This window comes from Odocoileus virginianus, chromosome 20 (genome assembly GCF_023699985.2).
Source record: "Odocoileus virginianus isolate 20LAN1187 ecotype Illinois chromosome 20, Ovbor_1.2, whole genome shotgun sequence".
Classification (NCBI taxonomy): Eukaryota; Metazoa; Chordata; class Mammalia; order Artiodactyla; family Cervidae; genus Odocoileus; species Odocoileus virginianus.
This window is the reverse complement of record NC_069693.1, coordinates 8,717,706-8,734,525: the sequence shown is the minus strand read 5'-3', so window position 1 is coordinate 8,734,525 and position 16,820 is coordinate 8,717,706. Positions and strand designations below refer to the sequence as shown.

Here is a 16,820-nt window from a genome sequence, read left to right as displayed (position 1 = left end):
TTTTCCACAGAAGTCTTTATTACAGTGTAAATCCAAGCTCAGGCCTCCCCTGGGCCCCATGCAAAGCCCCAGCGTTGGGGCTAGTGGCGTCAAAAGAGACACCAAGCCCTCCCGGCGCCTCCAGCGGTGGGGTCACGGAAGTGCAGGGCGTGTGCCCTAGCTAGGCAACTACAAGTCCCAGCAGGCCCCGCGGCCAAGGTGCCTCGCTTTCCTTGGACTCCTAGAGCCGAGCCTCTTGGGAAATGTAGTCCTGGCCGCTCAGGCAATTTGCGCAAACTCCCTCATGTGAGTGATCCTGACACCCACTGGGAAATGGCTCGGGCTGAGGCTGAATGAAGGCAGGGACGGAAGGGAGATGGAAAAGGACAGAGAGCTACAGGGGGTCGGGGCAGGCGTCCCGCAGGCAGAGACACCTCTTTCATTCGGCTTTGGCTTTGGGTCCGGAGACTGCAGCTGCTACCGAGGCAAGGGCTCCAGTCCCTGGGATCTTAGCTCGGATCCTGAGGGAGAAACAGGTGGAGTCAAGGGGTGGGGCAAGAGAGGATAACTCTGAGAACTAAAGGGAAAACTGGAAGGAGGAACCTAGGGCCCAAACCAGCCCCAACCCTCCACCTACTGGCCTGCGATGGAATTGTCTCTTAGCTTTTAGGAAGGAGATATTCAACCCCAGGAGATTTAGGAATAAGGAATACTGGGAGGTGGGGGTGCAAAGGGGGCAAGGGGAACGTTCCCAAGTTTCCCCATTCCCCATCCCATCCATCTCCACCACATGCCCTTACTTAGCTTTGATGTGGCTCAACTGATTGGTCACCAATCCCACATACTGATCAATCTGGGCCTGGGGGGATGAAGAAAAGGGGTGAAAGGAGAGATTGGAGGTGGTTCTTCTCCCTAATTCATTAAGGAGGCTGCTTCCTCCCCCGACTCAAATCAGGAGTTGGGGGGAGCGGCCCACCATGCCACCTTCAACTCTAAACCTAATAAAATACCCTTGGAAGTCAGAAGTCCAAGTTAAAAGTGTCAAGCTGATTGGACCACACTCTGTGTAGGAAGGGATGATGGGTAGACACAAGAATTTGCCAGTGAGTTTGTGTCCTAGGCACTATTGTTAATCTTTGAGATGTGTGTATGTATGTGTGTTTAGGGACAGCGTAAGAGCAGAGGGCACTGGTGTTGCTTGTCAAGTCCCTGAGTGGATTGATTTAAATACTAGTTTAATTCACAACATTAGCTGACTTTGTGAGTCTCGGTGATTCCAGCATGTGAGGGAGTTAGTTAGGACTATATCCCTGGCAGGGATGGGCATCCCTGGGCTCTCAGCTGTGCTGGAGAATGTAAAAAATGGAATGCGGTCCATCTGTCTGTCTCTGGATAGGATGTATGTCAGTTGCCCCTGGTTCTGTCAGTGTTCTGGGTAACAGACATCCCACCTGATTTAACTGAAATGTCAGTCCCTCGCAGTTTCAGGGAGTGAGGGCATCAGTCAGTCCACCTGATTAGCTGGGATGGGTGCCAGTCAGACCCAGGCTATGTGTAGGGATAGACGGCATCAGTCTGTCTGTCTGCAAATGGAATATGTGTTTGTCAGTCCCTGGTGGTATCACAGGGACAGAGGGTATCAGGCTGTCAGGAGGAGGCATTCACCTGTCTGCCTGTTTCTAGCTAGGATGAGTGTTGTTTGGCCTCCTGCTGTGTCAGGGAGAGAAGACACCAGTCAGGCTCCTTCTCCGGAGCTAGGACATGTCAAGGCAGGCCTTGCATCATTGTTGGGGAGGAGCATTGGTGAGTCCACTTGCCTTGGTTTGGGATACATCAGCTAGATCCTGGCTCTGCCACTGGCTCTGTCATGGGACACCAACCAAAATGCCTGTTTCTGACTATTGAAATGTATTAGGTAGACTCTAGCTGCATGGAGGAAGGGCAGCAGGCAGACCACCTGTGCCTGGCACGTGTCAGTCAGACCCTGACTCTGTCAGGGTAGGAACACCAGCTGGTCCTCTTATCTTGGGCTGGGACATTTGTCATCGACCCTGGCTGTTGGGGGCCAGGGGGTGACCAGACCAGTTGTGTTTGGTTGGGGTACTGCCAACTGAAGGCCTGTCACACTCACCTGGTGCTGTCGATATAGCAGAGGGACTGTGAATACACCGATCACTCCTGCGGACACAGAGATGGGGGGGCGGTCAGGGTACTCCCCGGAGATTAACAGTTCCATTCATGACCCTGTCTCCCACCAAGCCCCAGTGGCCCACCTCCCCACCCTGCCCTCCACAGCCTACCCAGCTCACCCAGAATGAGAAGAGTCAAACCATTGAAGACGGCACCCACGAAGGTCAAGATGTAGAAGAGAAGGGCCAGCTGAGGGTGAGGGTGAGGGTCAGCAGAGCCTACGGCGCGCACCCCAGGCTGCGAGCTCACCCAGCAACGGCCCTCCTCCCCCTCCACCCCGCCAGGGCAAGGAGGTGAGTGCTGGGGACCCAGGAGGGAGGTGGGGGGGCTTCAGGGCACCTTGAGGGAGTCCACGAGGTCTTCTACCAGGAAGAAATGCCGCAGCTGTATGGCCGCAGAGACCACGCGGGAGGCAATCTGCTGGGACAAACGTTCAGTCTGCTCCCGAGTCAGGGTCAGGTCCACGTCCAGGTAGGCCCTGAGAGGACAGAGGTGTGTGAGGCGAATCGGCGGGTGGAGGGGGCCCAGGATGATGCCCAAGACAAGGGCAAGAAATGAGGGTTGGGGAGGAGGCCAGATGTGGAGGGGCAGGGTGGAGGTCAGGGTCAGGAGATGGGATCAAGGATTAAGGATCAGAGGTGAGGGTCAGAGGTCAGGGCTGGAAGCCAAGGGTCAGAGTCCAGTTTAATGTCAGGGTATCAGGTTGGAGTTAGGAACAGGAAGAGGATGGGTCGGGGCCGGAGTGAGAAGTCAGTGCCTGATCTGAGGTCATGGGTCAGCGCTAGGGTCTGGACAGAGATAAGAGGTGGGAGGCCGGGCTGGGGCTTCTCACTGGAAGGGGTTGGCGCCGTCCCCCCGGTGCACGGCCTGCAGCACTTTTCGGTAAACCCTGAGAGAGATGGTGCCGCAGAGCAGCAACAGGGCCACGTGGGCGGCCACGGACACGATGCTAAAATGCAGGAGGCTTAGCAGGGAGACCATGAGGCCTGTGAAGACCACTCCTGACGTCCTCGTGTCCTTCCAGTACAGCAGGTCCGCCACTGTGGAGGGAGGGGGCGGCAATCAGGCTGGGGTTTGGAGCTGCCCTGGCTGACCTCTTGACCTCCTACTTCCTGTCTTGGGGCTGAACCATGACCTCTTGACACACCTGTGGGAGACTTAACCCAATTTCCAGATTTTTATTTGTCTTCTTTTATTCCATGCTAGGGCTTTCCTGGTGACCCAGACAGTAAAGAATCTGCCTGCCATGCGGAAGACCTGGATTCGATCCCTGGGTCAGGAAGATCCCTTAGAGAAGGGAAAGGCTACCCACTCCAGTATTCTTGCCTGAAGAATCCCAGGAACAGAGGAGCCTGGCAGGCTACAGTCCATGGGGTCACAAAGAGTCAGACATGACTGAGCGACTAACACTTTCATTCCATGCATGCCTCCTGGAAAACCCAAGTTAACTGTCTAGCGAGTCCCCACAAGCTTACTCCTGCCCATAGATTATGTGTGAACAGAAGTTTGGGTAAAAAAAAATCATTCTTATGCATCATGCATATCTCACTCTACTTTTTCTCCTAGAATTCTCTTCTGGTCAACTGGAACAGCTTTTAATTCATTCTTTTTAAGGGCTACACAATATTCCATGGTGTATCTACACCATTATTCATTTTATTCAACCACGTATGTATTGCTGGGCCATTTATTTTGTCGCCCCCCCCATCCCCTTCCTAGACAGTACTACAAACAACAGCCTCCTGTAGATATTCTTACCTCCAGGAGGTTCTATTTCTGAGATATAATCCCAGGGGTCAAATCACAGGGTGGACTAATTTTGTATTTTCAAGTATCATAAATTTTATCGGATTGCTTACAAACAAGAGTCTAACAATCCTTTTTTCTGTGAAATGAAAGTGACCTTTCCCCAGCATCCTGCCCAGCAATGGGTGTTATTGTTCTTTTTATTTTATGCACCCCGAGGAGTATAAAGTAACATCTCCCTGATACCCCTACCAACACACATATCTGAGTCCTAAATGTATTAATGACATCATTCTCCTTCCTAGGCTCTAACTCAAATTTCTAACTCACCTCCCAAGCCCAGTCTAAACTTTGATCAGTGGCCTTTGGACCACATTTCATCTCACGCATCTTAACTTTTAACAGCTTTCCCTATAATCGGCTCCCCTTTGAGCCTTGAACTGAGAGCCTGGTACCCTGCCATCTATTTCTGGACTGCCATCCGACCACCCTTACTGCCCTCAAACTGACCCATCCCAACCAGTCCCCCTCAGTCTGACACTCCTCACTTCCGCATCCTCCCTTACACATCCTCCCATCGACTGTAACTAGGGTAGGTCTCCCCTCAACGCCTCCCTTGCAGGCTCCCCAAGGCCTGCGCCACTGGGTGGGGGAGGGGCCGGGTCGTCTGAGGCGGGGGCTAAGTTTAGGCACGCTGCGGGGAGGGAGCCTCTCCCGCAGCTGTGCTGGCCTGTCCGGCTACGGAGTGACAGCGCCGCCTGGACCAGAGGCTGGGGGGAGGGGGCCTCGCCGCTCTCGGGCCCCAAAGCTCCGGCTGGAGAGAGAGGGGACCCCACATTCCCACCACGCCCTCTCTAGTTACCCCCACAGCCCCTCAGCCCCAGCCTGCATTTCTGGGGAGTCTGGGACCACGAGGAAACATCCCCCAGAGTTGAGGGTGACAAAAGCGAATCTGGGGCCCTTTCCATGGTCCCCCAGCCCTCGCGTCCCAGCGTCCCAGCCCGCCCCGAAAGCCCACCTTTACTCCCCATCTCGGCTCCTCCGAGTGAGAGGCTACAGACACCGCTGCTTCTCAGGGATTTTGCCCACTTCAGTGGAACCCGGAGGGAGGGAATAGGGGGCGGGGCCCCCTTTGTACCCAGCCAATGGCTTTCCATAGAGGTGGGAACAATTCCAAAACGGTGTGGCTCTCTTTGTAAACAGCCGAAAGCAGGGATGTCTACAACCAACCTATAGGGACCGTTCATGGAGACTGAGCATACTTTAAAGCAAGGCGGGTCAATTTACAATTTGCCAATGCTAGCGGTCAGGGAAGAGGAAAGGTTTTAAAAGGCTCCGAGTTTACTTTTACCAGCCGGGTGGCCACATTCAGAACAGAGCCTTACTTTTTCAGGGATTCGGCCTGTCCAAAATCAGCCTCTAGGGGGAGCACTACAAAAGAGGGATTTTTTTTTTTTTTTTTTTTTTTTTTTAGCAATTAGCCAATCCCAACCCTAAACCCTCAATGGGCGGGCTAATTTCTCAAGTGGGCGGGGCAGCTATATAAAAAGAGCCAGTGGCAATCTTAGGTAACGGGACTTTTTTTAAGGGTAGAGTTTATAATCTCCTGCCAATAGCAATACCTCCTCCGTTTCTCCACTCTCCTCAGTTCCTTCGGGAGGTTGGTGCCTTTTAATATCAATCCTCCACCCTCCCAGTGGTCCAAAGTAGCACGTTCCCTCGCGGAGTTTACCTAGAACTTGTGATTCCGGTGTGAATTCTGATTGGTCCGTGCTATCGAGGCACTGCCCCCTGATTGGCTCCTGCTCCAGCGGCCCCCAAGGCTCTTCCTCCTTCTCGTCCTGCAAGGGCTCATCCGGCCAAGAGTTCGAATCCCGGGATCGAGGTGGGGATGGGGTGGGGGCCTGGGGGATCCCAGAGACAGGGCTGGGCTGTGGAGTAAAGACTTCCAGCGGCGAGGACTGAACGAATCCGAGTGGTAGGTCCAATTCTGGTGTGTTAGAGAGAGAAGGCTGTGAGCTTTTGCTTTGGAGGTGCCCTAAGGAGAGAAACCACCCACCCCTTGTGGCTTCAGTCTCAGACCTCAGACATCTTACCTTTCCCAGCCTCTCCAGCCACTGATCCTTCGGGCTCCTCGTCTTCCAGCGGAGTGGAGCTACTGGTGGCAGAGTCCTCCCCAGTCCCTGCTTCCTGGGTCGCCCAGCCCAGTTGATCCAGCTGAAGCCCCAGGTCCTCCGGGGGGCGCTCAGCTGGAGGGGCAGAACTGGGGTCACCTCGACGCCCTGGCTCCGGGGATTGACTCAGGCTGGGGATGCTTTCCAAGCTGTCGCCCAGGCCGGGCTGAGGGGGCGGGTCTCGCGGCTCCGAGACTGAGCGTCCCTGGGGCCGTGGGCGGCGAGCGGCTGATTCCCTGCGAGCCCCAGAGCCCACCACACCGTCGAAGGCGATGTAGGAGAAGGTCAGCTCCCGGGGAGTGCCCCAGTCCTGCGACGTGGTCTCCTCCTCGTCGTCCTCCGAGAATTCCCGGGCTGTATGCAGCTCCCGAAAATCCGAATCGTCGTTCCCTCCTGCCACGAGCAAAGGAGGGCATGAGCTCCTCTGACGAAGACCCTGACCCACTCCCCTGGCCCCTTGGCCCAGCTGTGAGCCCCCTTCAAGTTCCTCTCTCACGCCCTCCCTCTTTGTTTACCTTCTGTGGAGTCGGGGGTAGATGAAGCTGTAGATGGAGCTTCTTCTGCAAGAGGAAAATATCGAAGACTCTTAGAAGTTTAGACTGCCCGAGTTACAGTAGTGAGCCAGTCCTGGAAACTTGTCTGAATTAAGGAATCTTAGAATTTTCATCACAGGACCTTTAGAACATTCTGCATACAGACTGTAAAACCTTTCTATCCCTGCTATCTGAAGCTCAGTCTTGGAAGTTCACATCCAGGAATCTTGATCTTAGCGTCTTTAAGCATTGCTTCAGTCGTGTCTGACTCTTTGCGATCCCATGGATTGTAGCCCACCAGGCTCCTTTGTCCATGGGATTCTCCAGACAAGAATACTGAAGCGGGTTGCTGTGCCCTCCTCCAGCGGATCTTCCCAACCCAGGAATCAAACCCGCGTCTCTTACGTCTCCTGCATTGGCAAGCAGGTACTTTACCAACAGCGCCACCTGGGAAGCCCTTAAGGATTTTAGGAGGCTTTTAGGAGGTTTCAGTTCATTAATTCTTTCAACAACCACTATTTGAGTGCTTAATAAATGCCAGTCACTATTTTAGATCCTGAAAATACAACTGTAAACAAAACCCCTAGTCTTACAGAGCTTACACTCTATAGGGGAGATAGACACAGACAATTAAATTTATGGTGTTGGGTGCTAAGTGTATGGAGAAAAATCAAAGAAAGGGAAGAGAAAATAAGGGGATGCTATTTCAGACAGGTTGGTGAGGAAGACTCCTTGGATGACATTTGAGCAGAAATCTGAATGATGTAATGAAGCCATGAGAATATCTAGGGAAAAGTCTTCCAGGCAGAGGGAAAAGCCAGTGCAAAGGCCCTGAGGCAAGCACTAAGCTTTGCATATTTGAGGAACAGAGAAGTGTGCAGATATGACTGGAACAGGGTGACTGATGGGAAGATGATGGGAGATGAGAGCAGTGAGGTAAGGTGGAGGTGGGGTGGGGAGAAGACGAAGGGCCTTCCTTTGTAAGCCCAGGTAGGGACAAGATCTTAGAATGTAGGGATGATACACTAAAACGTTGAAATAACAAATTCTTAGAATCTTGGCATCTGGACTCCCAAGACATGCAAGTGGCTAGGTCAGTGTTGAAATCCCCAGTTCTCAGAACCTCGGGGGTGTGAGACAGAGAATGTTAGACAAGGACTATTAGAGCTCTGGGTTCAGAAATCATGAGGCTTAGACAAGGCAATTTCAATTATGGAATTCAGCTCTCTTGGGGCTTTGCCTACAGGAGATGCTCAATACCTTTTGGAAATTGAAATCGCATGGCCCCCCGCCCCCACCTCATTTCCTCAGATGGGGAATAGGAGACCAGGAATGAAAGACCTGGAGTGGTAAAACCAGCTAAGGATCCAGGAGTCCTAGCCCCAACCCAGAGATTGGCTGTTTCCTGGGGACTGGGGATTGGACACTTCGGGTGAGACCGGGGCTGCCTCTGATTCTGGGCAGAAAACGGAGGTGGGATCCGAAGATGGGTGATGCGGGGGAGGGGGAGTCAGACCCCTCTTCTCCATCCTGACTCTACCCCTCCATTGAAATCCCCTCCCCGCCGGCTGCAGCCAGCACCAGAGCGAGGGGACAGCTCCTGGAGAGCGTCCTCTTCCCCGGGCGGAGCCCCGCAGCTCATCCAAGCGCCCAGCGCGCCCCCCTTCGGCTATCTCAGTGCCCCCAACCTCTGCCGAGTCTCACTCAGATTCTCCGGGTCAAGTCGCCCCCATCGCTGCTAGAACATGGGGGAGGGCAGATCTTCCTTTGTTTCCTTCACCTCCTCCCCTATCTCGGCTCTCCCGCGGCCCAGGTCTGAGGGGAAACAGAAGAGGAGCCCACCCGGGCCTCTGGGCCCCACACCAGGCCTGCGCCTCCCCCTACTCACTGCAGTGGGCGAAGACCGGCAGGACCTGCCCCATGGCCCCCCTCGGGACTGCATCGGGACCCCCGCCCACTCCGGCCACGCCGCCTTGGGCCTGGGGCCGCGAGCGCTCATCTCCGCCGCGCCCAGGACGCCGCCGCCGCCGCCGCCATCCTCGCCGCCTCCTCCTGCCGGGCCGCTCCAGCAGCCGCCGCCGCCGCCGCCGCCCTCAGTTCGGCTCGGCAGGGGCGGGCGGGGCCGCTGAGGGGGGGCACTGCAGCGCTGGGGCCAGGGGCGGGGCCACAGACCGGGGGGCGGAAACGGAGGGAGGGCGAGGGGGCGGGGAAAAGCTCAGGAGGATGGAGGGGTGTGGCCTTCCTAATAGAGGGGCGGAGCCATGGCAGTAGGCTACTGGTCGAGAAGTCGTAGAAGGCGGTCTGAACGGCGGGGTCTAGAGAGAGGAGGGCGGGGCCTTTGGTGGGTACGAAGCGAGGCCGAGAGTGGGGTGACGGGCTCTGCGAGATAAGGATGCAGGAGCCTAGGCGGAGAGGATGGAGGCGTGGAACTCAGACCTGGTTCTGGTGGAGCTAGAGGTGTCAATGAAGGGAAGGTACAAAGATTCTATCGCTGGGAGATAGAGCATGAGCTTAGAATCTCAATGGGAGTGGGAAAGTGGGAGGGAAGAAACTACTTGGAAACTTTTGAGACAAGGGGAGGAGCTCAGACTTGAAGGGCCTTAAGCTAATTTAGAATTATTCAGAGTTGGGCGGAGTCAGTCCGAGACAGAGGAGCTAGAGGCGTGGCCTAGGGGGAATGAGGCAGAACAAACAAGGGAGTTGGTGTGGCTCAGAAGGTGAGCGCAATCTGGAGTGAGGGGGCTGGGCCTGTAGCTAAGAGGCGGAGCTAGAGTCCAGTCGGGATAGCAAATATTTGGAGCCACAGCATGTATGAATGGATGGGCGGGATCTGGAAGAGAAGCGACTGAAACCCGGGGACTAGACAGAGGTCGAAATAAAAAAGTTAAGGATCGAAAGCTTTTGAAACCCAGGATGGGACCACTGATATGGGAGAAGATTGGACAGAGCAGGGCTGGGTATCCGGAGCCGAGTGTTGTGTTGAGAATACAGATTCTAGAAATCGTTTCCCAATAACACTGTTTACTTCTGTGACACGGTTTCCTCTCCGGTAAACTGGAGATGATGATGTAAAATTTTGTGTAGTTATGGTCAGTGCTAGATTGGCACTATTGTCATTTTTCTCTAATCCAAAGCCAAAGCCTCGCTTTGAAGATGCGGAAGAGGGAAGCCCTAAGAGTTCAACCCTTTCTAGTGACTTGAGTGCAAGTCAAGGGCATAGGAAGGAGATTTAGGTGGTTTAAGATGTCACAAGGCAGGGGATTAGTGAGCGGGTGGGGCGGGGATGGTTAGCAGGTGCAGAGGGTGGAGCCTCCTGATCCCCAGGCCGAAGGATGGCGGCCCTTGCCCGCCTGCTGGAACGTCTCCTTTGGCCAGCCCGCAAGGAAGAGGAGGTGGAGGAAGAAGAGGAGGGATGCAGGTCTCCCAACCGGCCTCAGTCCCTCCTAGACGCGCCGCGTTGCGCCCAGCGGCCGCACGGGGGTGCGGCGGCAGCGTGGGGTCTGCGCTTCGGGGCTAGCGCAGTGCAGGGCTGGCGCGCACACATGGAGGACGCTCACTGCGCTTCGCTTGCGCTACCCGGGCTGCCCCCAGGTTGGGCCTTCTTCGCAGTCCTCGACGGCCACGGCGGGGCAAGAGCTGCCCTCTTCGGCGCGCGCCACCTGAAGGGCCAAGTGCTCGAGGCGCTGGGCCCGGCGCCCAGCGAGCCCCAGGGCGTGTGCGAAGCACTGCGCCGCGCCTTTCTGAGCGCAGACGCGCGCCTGCGTGCCCTCTGGCCCCGCGGCGAGCCGGGTGGCTCCACCGCTGTGGCGTTACTGGTTTCCCCGCGCTTTCTGTACCTGGCGCACTGCGGTGACTCCCGCGCGGTGCTGAGTCGCGCCGGCGCCGTGGCCTTCAGCACTGAGGACCATCGGCCCCTCCGTCCCCGAGAACGTGAACGCATCCATGACGCGGGCGGCACCATCAGCCGTCGGCGCCTCGAGGGCTCTTTGGCAGTGTCCAGAGCACTGGGAGACTTTGCCTACAAAGAGGCTCCGGGAAGGCCCCCAGAACAGCAACTCGTTTCCGCGGAGCCTGAGGTGACCGCCCTGGCACGCCAAGCGGAGGACGAGTTCATGCTCTTGGCTTCTGATGGCGTGTGGGATGCGATGTCTGGGTCTGCCCTAGCGGGACTGGTGGCATCGCGCCTCTGTTTGGGCTTGGCCCCAGAGCTTCTCTGCGCGCAGCTGTTGGACACGTGTCTTTGCAAGGTCCTGGGGGCGGGGTTTGAGATCTTTGAAGGAAGAACCTCAGGACTTAGGGAAGAGGAGCTTTGATGGAGAGGCTAAAGTAAAACTAGAGGATAAGTGGGGCTACATTAGGGGGCGGGGCCTGCAGGAACGGGTCAGGGTCAAAAGATGCAGAGGGCGGAGACTGAGGGAAGACTGGAGACAAGATGCGATGGATAGATACGCAGGAAGGATTTAAGAGAAAGGGCGTGGTTTTTTGAAATGGGACAGCTCTTAGGGCTTCCCTAAGATGGAGGAGACGCAGGTTCGATTCCTGGGTTGGGAAGATCCACTGAAGTAGGAAATGCCAACCCACTCCAGTATTCTTGCCGGGAAAATTCTACGGACGGAGGAGCCTGGTGGGTCACGGTCCATGGGGTGGCAAAGAATCAGATACGACTGAAGTGACTGAACACAAACGCTTAGGCCTAGAGGTAGGTACTGAGGTGTGATTAGTGGCAGAAGGAAGAGCAGCTAAACAGCATAGTGTGAGGAGCTTTGGAAATGAGAAGTTGTCGTTGCTGTTGCTCAGTTATGTCCAACTCTTTGCGACCCCATGAACGGCAGCACACCAGCCTTCCCTGTCCATCACTATCTCCTGGAGTTTGCGCAAACTCATGTCCACTGAGTCGGTGATGCCATCCAACCATCTCATCTTCTGTTGCCCCCTTCTCCTCCTGCCCTCAATCGTTCCCAGCATCAGGATCTTTTCCAATGAGTCGGCTCTTTGCATCAGGTGGCCAAAGTGGTTCTCCTTGACACTTGACAGGGTGGGGCTAGGACAGCAGGAGAGGGCGTGGCCTAAGCAGTTGGTCTTTGTGAGAGGCATGCTTTAGAGTGGCAGAAGGGTGGGACTTTCGAGAAATGCTCATAACCAGATTGGGAAGGGAGCTCTAGAACAAGGGGAACGTTGGGAAACTGCTGCCCAAGGCATAGAGCCCTGTGCTGGGGCCCTCACACGTGTTCTCTTTTCTCCACCTTCTCCAGGGCAGCCTGGACAACATGACCTGCCTCCTGGTCTGCTTTCCGGGGGCTCCCAGACCTTGTGAGGAGGCCATCAGGAAGGAGGTACTGCTCGATGCAGCCCTGGGACGCAGAGTTGCAGGTGAGCAGTGTTGGGAGTCCAGCGGAAAGGGCTGTCTGCCAGCCAAGCAACCCCACAATTCTTGTCTCTTTCTCAGAGCTGTGTGCCTCTGCCTCAGAGCCCCCCAGCTTGAACACAGTTTTCAGGACTCTGGCCTCTGAGGACATCCCGGATTTACCTCCTGGGGGAGGGCTCTACTGCAAGTGAGTTGGGGGGGCGGGGTAGGTTGGAATGGGAGCGTTGCTGGCAGGGGGAGGATGCCCTCCTGAAGGCCTGCCTTTGCTCTCTAGGGCCACAGTCATCGCTGAAGCTTATTCTCAGTTCTGCCAGCCCTCAAGACAGTGCTGGGTGGTAAGGACCCTGTATTCTTGAACATTTCTCATAGGAGCATGTAATTCAGGCCTCCACTCCACTCCTTTAAGTGATGGGGAAATTGCAGCCAGGGTGGATTTGCCCAATATATTAATAAATTCTCACACCTGGTCCTGAAGAATTGTGATAGGTGTGGGGGTGGGGTGGGTTGGGGGGTGGGGTTGGAAGCAGAAGCAGAGAAAAGATTGTGCTTCTTCTCCAAGAAATATGCCTCTGACTTTGCTCCATCATTGGGAAAGACCCCGATGTTGGGAAAGATTGAGGGCAGGAGGAGAAGGGGCAAGAGAAGATGAGATGGTTGGATAGCATCACCGACTCAATGGACATGAGTTTCAGCAAACTCCAGGAGATAGTGAAGGACGTGGAAGTCTTGCCTGCTGCAGCCCATGGGGTCACAAAGAATCGGACATGACTTAGCAACTGAACAACAACATTGCTCCATGAAGTGCCATCATCCCAAGCACCACCCCCTCTATCCAGGAATAAGGCCAAAAATTCACGGAACGTTGATGACCAACTTGACTGCACTGCAGAGACCACCAGGACATCTCTGAGGGTGGTCTAGGTCTTAGAGGAGAGAGGTTGTGGATTGGTCCCAGATACCCTATTTGGGGGGCTTCCCTAGTGGTTCAGACAGTAAAGAATCTGCCTGCAATGCAGAAGACTTGGGTTCAATCCCTGGGTCAAAAAGATCCCCTGGAGAAGGGAATGGCTACCCACTCTAGTACTTTGGCCTGGAAAATTCCATGGGCAGAGGAGCCTGGTGGACAACAGTCCATGGGATCACAAAGCTTATTTGAAGATGTCCAAGGAGGTGGTGGGTGAAGCCATATAAGCTAAGGTGTGGGGTGGAAGTCTGGGAGGAAATGTGAGAATGGAAACTGGAAGGCCTTTGCAGGGCAGAGAAGAGAGCTGGGTTATTTATTACACTTTGGCGGAGAGTATGGATAATTTCTTAGCAGCAGAAAGGAGAACTTCGTAAGGATTCTTTTGATTTGTGACAGAAACCTCATTTAAACTGTGAAGACAAAGCAGAGAATTTACTGGTCCGTGTAATTGAAGAGTTCAGGGACTTAAGGCATGACTGCATCCAGTTGTCAAATGATGTCATGCGGTTAGTTTTATTTTCTCTGAGTTGGCTTCATTTCCTGGCAGGGTCTCCACATGAGGTGGCAGAGACTTGCTGCTCCAGGCTCACGTCCCAGGAACCTAACATCCCCAGTGGAGCATGCGTTTCCCAGTAGGGGCAGCCGCGGTTCCAGAGCTGCTTCTCATTGGCCACACTGGATCACGTGCCCGACGTGTCTCTGATTGGCCAGGCTGGCAGGCCCATCCCTTAGTGCCTGGTCTTGGAGTCTCCTCGCCCTAAAACAGAGGGGTTGAAGAGATGAGGAATGTTGGTTCCCCGAAGGAAAAAAGAGAAGTGGAGCATTGTGAATACCAGGAAGTAAATACTGAGAGGCAAGAAGGGCTTCCTATTCACCGTCTTCCACATTTTGTTTTTACAGAAGGGGCAGAAAGGGGCTGAGGAACCCACTGCCCAGCTGGGACCTCAGCGGAATTAAGGAAGAGAACTCCCCTTCCCCAGTTATGCAGACCAGCGGAAGGAAGAGAAGCTGATGGAGGAACCCCAGAATGTTTATTTCCCTTTCTCCTACTTCCCTCTCATAAGACGTCTTATGAGAGAGGGGAAATTCCACCCACCAGCTAGACTGAAAAAAAAAAAAAAAAAATCCAAACCCCAAAACCAAATGTCTAATAATTAGAGCTGACTGGACCCTGAAAAACACCCAGTTCAATAACCTTCTCTTCGCTTCCTATTTTTCATCTATTTGGCAGGGAGGTTGGGGAAAGTTTTTATGATTAAATTTTAATTACATAATTCAAAATATATTTTTGTTGTGGAAAAAAACCCATAGGCATTATTTGCTCTGTCATTTGGCAAATATGTATGGGGCACCTGCTGTGGGCAAAAGGCCCTGCTCATGGCCATCAACCTGGCAGACCCACTGAAGTTCCTCCCCCTGGAACCTCCTGGTGTGGGGGGTGGGTGGGGTGGGGGAACAGCAAACAAGGGAACCCATAACAAGGTCATCTCAGACACTGACAAGGGTCTTAGAAGAAAAAAAAAGGAGATGGGGGATGTGATTAAGAAAACGTCTAAGGGAACTATGTTGGTTTTTTACATTGCTATCTATGGGTAATAAGTTCACTTGGTTTGAAATTCACAGAGCACAAAATGGTATACAATGACAAGTCCCCACCCATAATCACTCTATTTTCCACTTGGGGATGGTCACTTTAGACAGGCGGGTTCGTGAAGACCTCTGAGGAGGGGACAGCTGAATAGAAACCTAACAGAGAACTAGTCAGCCATGCACAAACCCCTTGGGGCAGAAGGAACAGCTAGTGTGAAAGCCTAGAGGAAAGATTGAACTTGACATTTTCTTTCTTCCTTTTTTAAAATTTTGCTGGCACTGGGTCTTCATTGCTGCCCATGGGCATCCTCTAGTTGACAGCAGTGAGCGAGGGGTTCTGATATTTCAGGAGCTTGGGATCTAGGGCACACAGGCTTTAGTCGTTGAGGCATATGGGCTCTGCAGTTGAGCTCAGAGGTTCTAGAGCATTGGGCTCAGTAGTTGTGGTGCATGGGCTTAGTTGCCCTGAGGGCATGTGGAAATCTTCCCCGGCCATGTCTCCAGCACTGGCAGTTGGATTCTTAACCACTGGACCATCAGGGAAGTCCCAAACTTGGCATTTTAGAGATGAGGCTTGAGATTATGATCATCAAACTCTCCGTGATGCCATTTCACTGTCCTGTTGGTAATCCCTGCAATGAGTTTGGAGTGGATGTTTTGAGACCTTTTATTAGGCAAGTACACAGGCATATATGGTACCTTAAAATGTTTCCTTGATTTTTACTCATACCCTATGTATCATTTGGTGATTTGTTTCCTTTTACTCAATAATGTGTTGGAGCCTTCTTTCCTGCCACTTGCACACACCTCATTCTTTTTAGCTGCCTCTCAGCACTTCAGACAAGAGATATGGAATGGTTTCAACACCCATCATCCTCTTGATGGATATTTAGGTTGTTTCCAGTTTTTTACCCTTACATTGCTGCTGCCATAAAGATTCTTGATCAGACTCCTGTGTACACATGCAAGAGTTTCTCTAGTGCTGGGGTCTTGCCACCTTTTTTGTACAGCACTTGAGCTTAGAATGATTTTTACATTTTTAAAGGGTTGTAAAAAAATACATAAAAGAGGACCTATGTCTAATATACCTAAAATATTTTCTATTTGGATTTATTTATTTGGCTGCTCTGGGTCTTACTTGCAGCACGTGCAATCTAGTTCCCTGACCAGGGATGGAACCCGGGCCCCCTACTTGTGGTCTTAGCCACTGGACCACCGGGGGAAGTCCCTATTTGGATCTTTACCAAAACATTTGCTGACTCTAGTGCAAGTGGCACACAGAAGCACCACTTTCCCATTTCACAGATGGGAAAGCTGAGACCCAGAGAGGAAAAAGGACTTTCCCATGGTTACAAAGAACTGGAGTTCTCAAGTCTGTCCCCAAACGACTCACAGCCTGAGGAGACACGCAGAGAAACAATTATAACCTACAGTGGATCAGGGTTTAAGGCCTTCCACTGTGGGGTAGGGGAGAAGGAAATGGCAATCCACTCCAGTATTCTTGCCCAGAGAATCCTGTGGACAGAGGAGCCTGGTGGGCTGCGTCTATGGGGTCGCACAGAGTCGGACACAACTGAAGTGACAGCAGCAGCAGCAGCAGCAGTGGGGGGTAGCGAAGGGGAGAGGATTACTCAGTTCTTCAGAGAAGAATTAATATCAGAGACTGGCCTCGAATAATGAGGTAAAGGAGATCCGGGTATCACCCAGGCAGCAGTCTCCTTTTGGAAAAAGGTAGGAAGCTTGATTCCCTCACCAAGTCAGCTAGGCCCTGAGAATTGTTTTACTCTCATTAACCACCGAAGTCCTGGTGGCTCAATCAAGAGGGCTCTAGCCCAGATTTATTCCCTGCCTCTAGACCTCAGTTTATCCATTTCTAAACTTCCAGCTGATTTCCCAGACTCCTGCCCCCCAGGCCAGGTGGCGCTCTACGGGAGGGGTGTGGTCATATTGCTGGCGTCACGTGGGGGTGGAGTCTGCGGGTCCCACGGCGGAAGCCCGGGAGGGTGTAGGGACTCAGCCCGAACCTGGCGCGTGGGGGAGGGGGCTCGCAGGAGTCGGCATAGGGAGGATCCCCCAACTCCGTGCCCTCGGATTGCTGCATGATCCCACCATCCTCTGCACGCGAAACTGAGTCACGGCGGGGCATGCGTGGGTAGGGGGCCGGGAGCCTTATTCACACAGGGATCGGGAGTCCCATTCCCACCCAGGTCCACCGCTGCACCACCCCCCCCACCCCGCCCCACACACACACCCTGCGGTTGTGAGTCAGCGGCCGGCCG

General features: G+C 53.8%; 2 protein-coding genes across 6 annotated transcripts; one reads left to right on the top strand and one right to left on the bottom strand.

The window, feature by feature from the left end:
- RTN2 (reticulon 2) lies at nt 1–8,765 on the bottom strand. 3 transcript variants are annotated; one of them, XR_011482064.1, is made up of 11 exons: nt 8,511–8,765; nt 6,605–6,649; nt 6,012–6,482; nt 5,648–5,905; nt 3,002–3,209; nt 2,509–2,647; nt 2,289–2,358; nt 2,111–2,157; nt 1,431–1,562; nt 780–838; nt 485–500 (listed from the first exon to the last, which is right to left on the bottom strand). XR_011482064.1 is itself a non-coding variant. In XM_020898135.2 (10 exons), exons 1-10 carry the CDS (start codon nt 8,542–8,544, stop codon nt 419–421), a joined length of 1,413 nt encoding a protein of 470 aa, XP_020753794.2. In that variant the 5' UTR covers nt 8,545–8,763; the 3' UTR covers nt 1–418. The 3 variants fall into 3 exon arrangements, 2 of the variants coding, with proteins under 2 accessions (XP_020753794.2, XP_070306790.1); XM_020898135.2 differs by lacking the exon at nt 1,431–1,562 and having other exon boundaries at nt 1–500; nt 8,511–8,763; XM_070450689.1 differs by lacking the exons at nt 1,431–1,562; nt 5,648–5,905; nt 6,012–6,482; nt 6,605–6,649; nt 8,511–8,765 and adding an exon at nt 4,934–5,033 and having other exon boundaries at nt 1–500.
- A 581-nt stretch (nt 8,766–9,346) lies between these two features.
- Nucleotides 9,347–14,232, top strand: PPM1N (protein phosphatase, Mg2+/Mn2+ dependent 1N (putative)). Of its 3 annotated transcripts, none has more exons than XM_020898130.2 (5): nt 9,347–10,869; nt 11,875–11,992; nt 12,069–12,174; nt 12,262–12,322; nt 13,852–14,232. In XM_020898130.2, exons 1-5 carry the CDS (start codon nt 9,955–9,957, stop codon nt 13,906–13,908), a joined length of 1,257 nt encoding a protein of 418 aa, XP_020753789.1. In that variant the 5' UTR covers nt 9,347–9,954; the 3' UTR covers nt 13,909–14,232. The 3 variants fall into 3 exon arrangements, with proteins under 3 accessions (XP_020753789.1, XP_070306788.1, XP_070306787.1); XM_070450687.1 differs by lacking the exon at nt 13,852–14,232 and adding an exon at nt 13,499–13,845 and having other exon boundaries at nt 9,347–10,698; XM_070450686.1 differs by lacking the exon at nt 13,852–14,232 and adding an exon at nt 13,499–13,845.
- Nucleotides 14,233–16,820: the final 2,588 nt, after the last annotated feature.

Excerpts from the sequence above, each read along its gene's own strand:
- PPM1N (XM_070450686.1), top strand. The coding sequence starts at position 9,955 with ATGGCGGCCCTTGCCCGCCTGCTGGAACGTCTCCTTTGGCCAGCCCGC. Across the intron at positions 10,870-11,874 it reads TGGACACGTGTCTTTGCAAG|GGCAGCCTGGACAACATGAC; the intron begins GTCCTGGGGGCG and ends CACCTTCTCCAG. Across the intron at positions 11,993-12,068 it reads CCTGGGACGCAGAGTTGCAG|AGCTGTGTGCCTCTGCCTCA; the intron begins GTGAGCAGTGTT and ends TCTCTTTCTCAG.
- RTN2 (XM_020898135.2), bottom strand. The coding sequence starts at position 8,544 with ATGGGGCAGGTCCTGCCGGTCTTCGCCCACTGCA. Across the intron at positions 6,650-8,510 it reads GCCGGTCTTCGCCCACTGCA|AAGAAGCTCCATCTACAGCT; the intron begins GTGAGTAGGGGG and ends TTCCTCTTGCAG. Across the intron at positions 2,359-2,508 it reads ACCTCGTGGACTCCCTCAAG|CTGGCCCTTCTCTTCTACAT; the intron begins GTGCCCTGAAGC and ends CCTCACCCTCAG.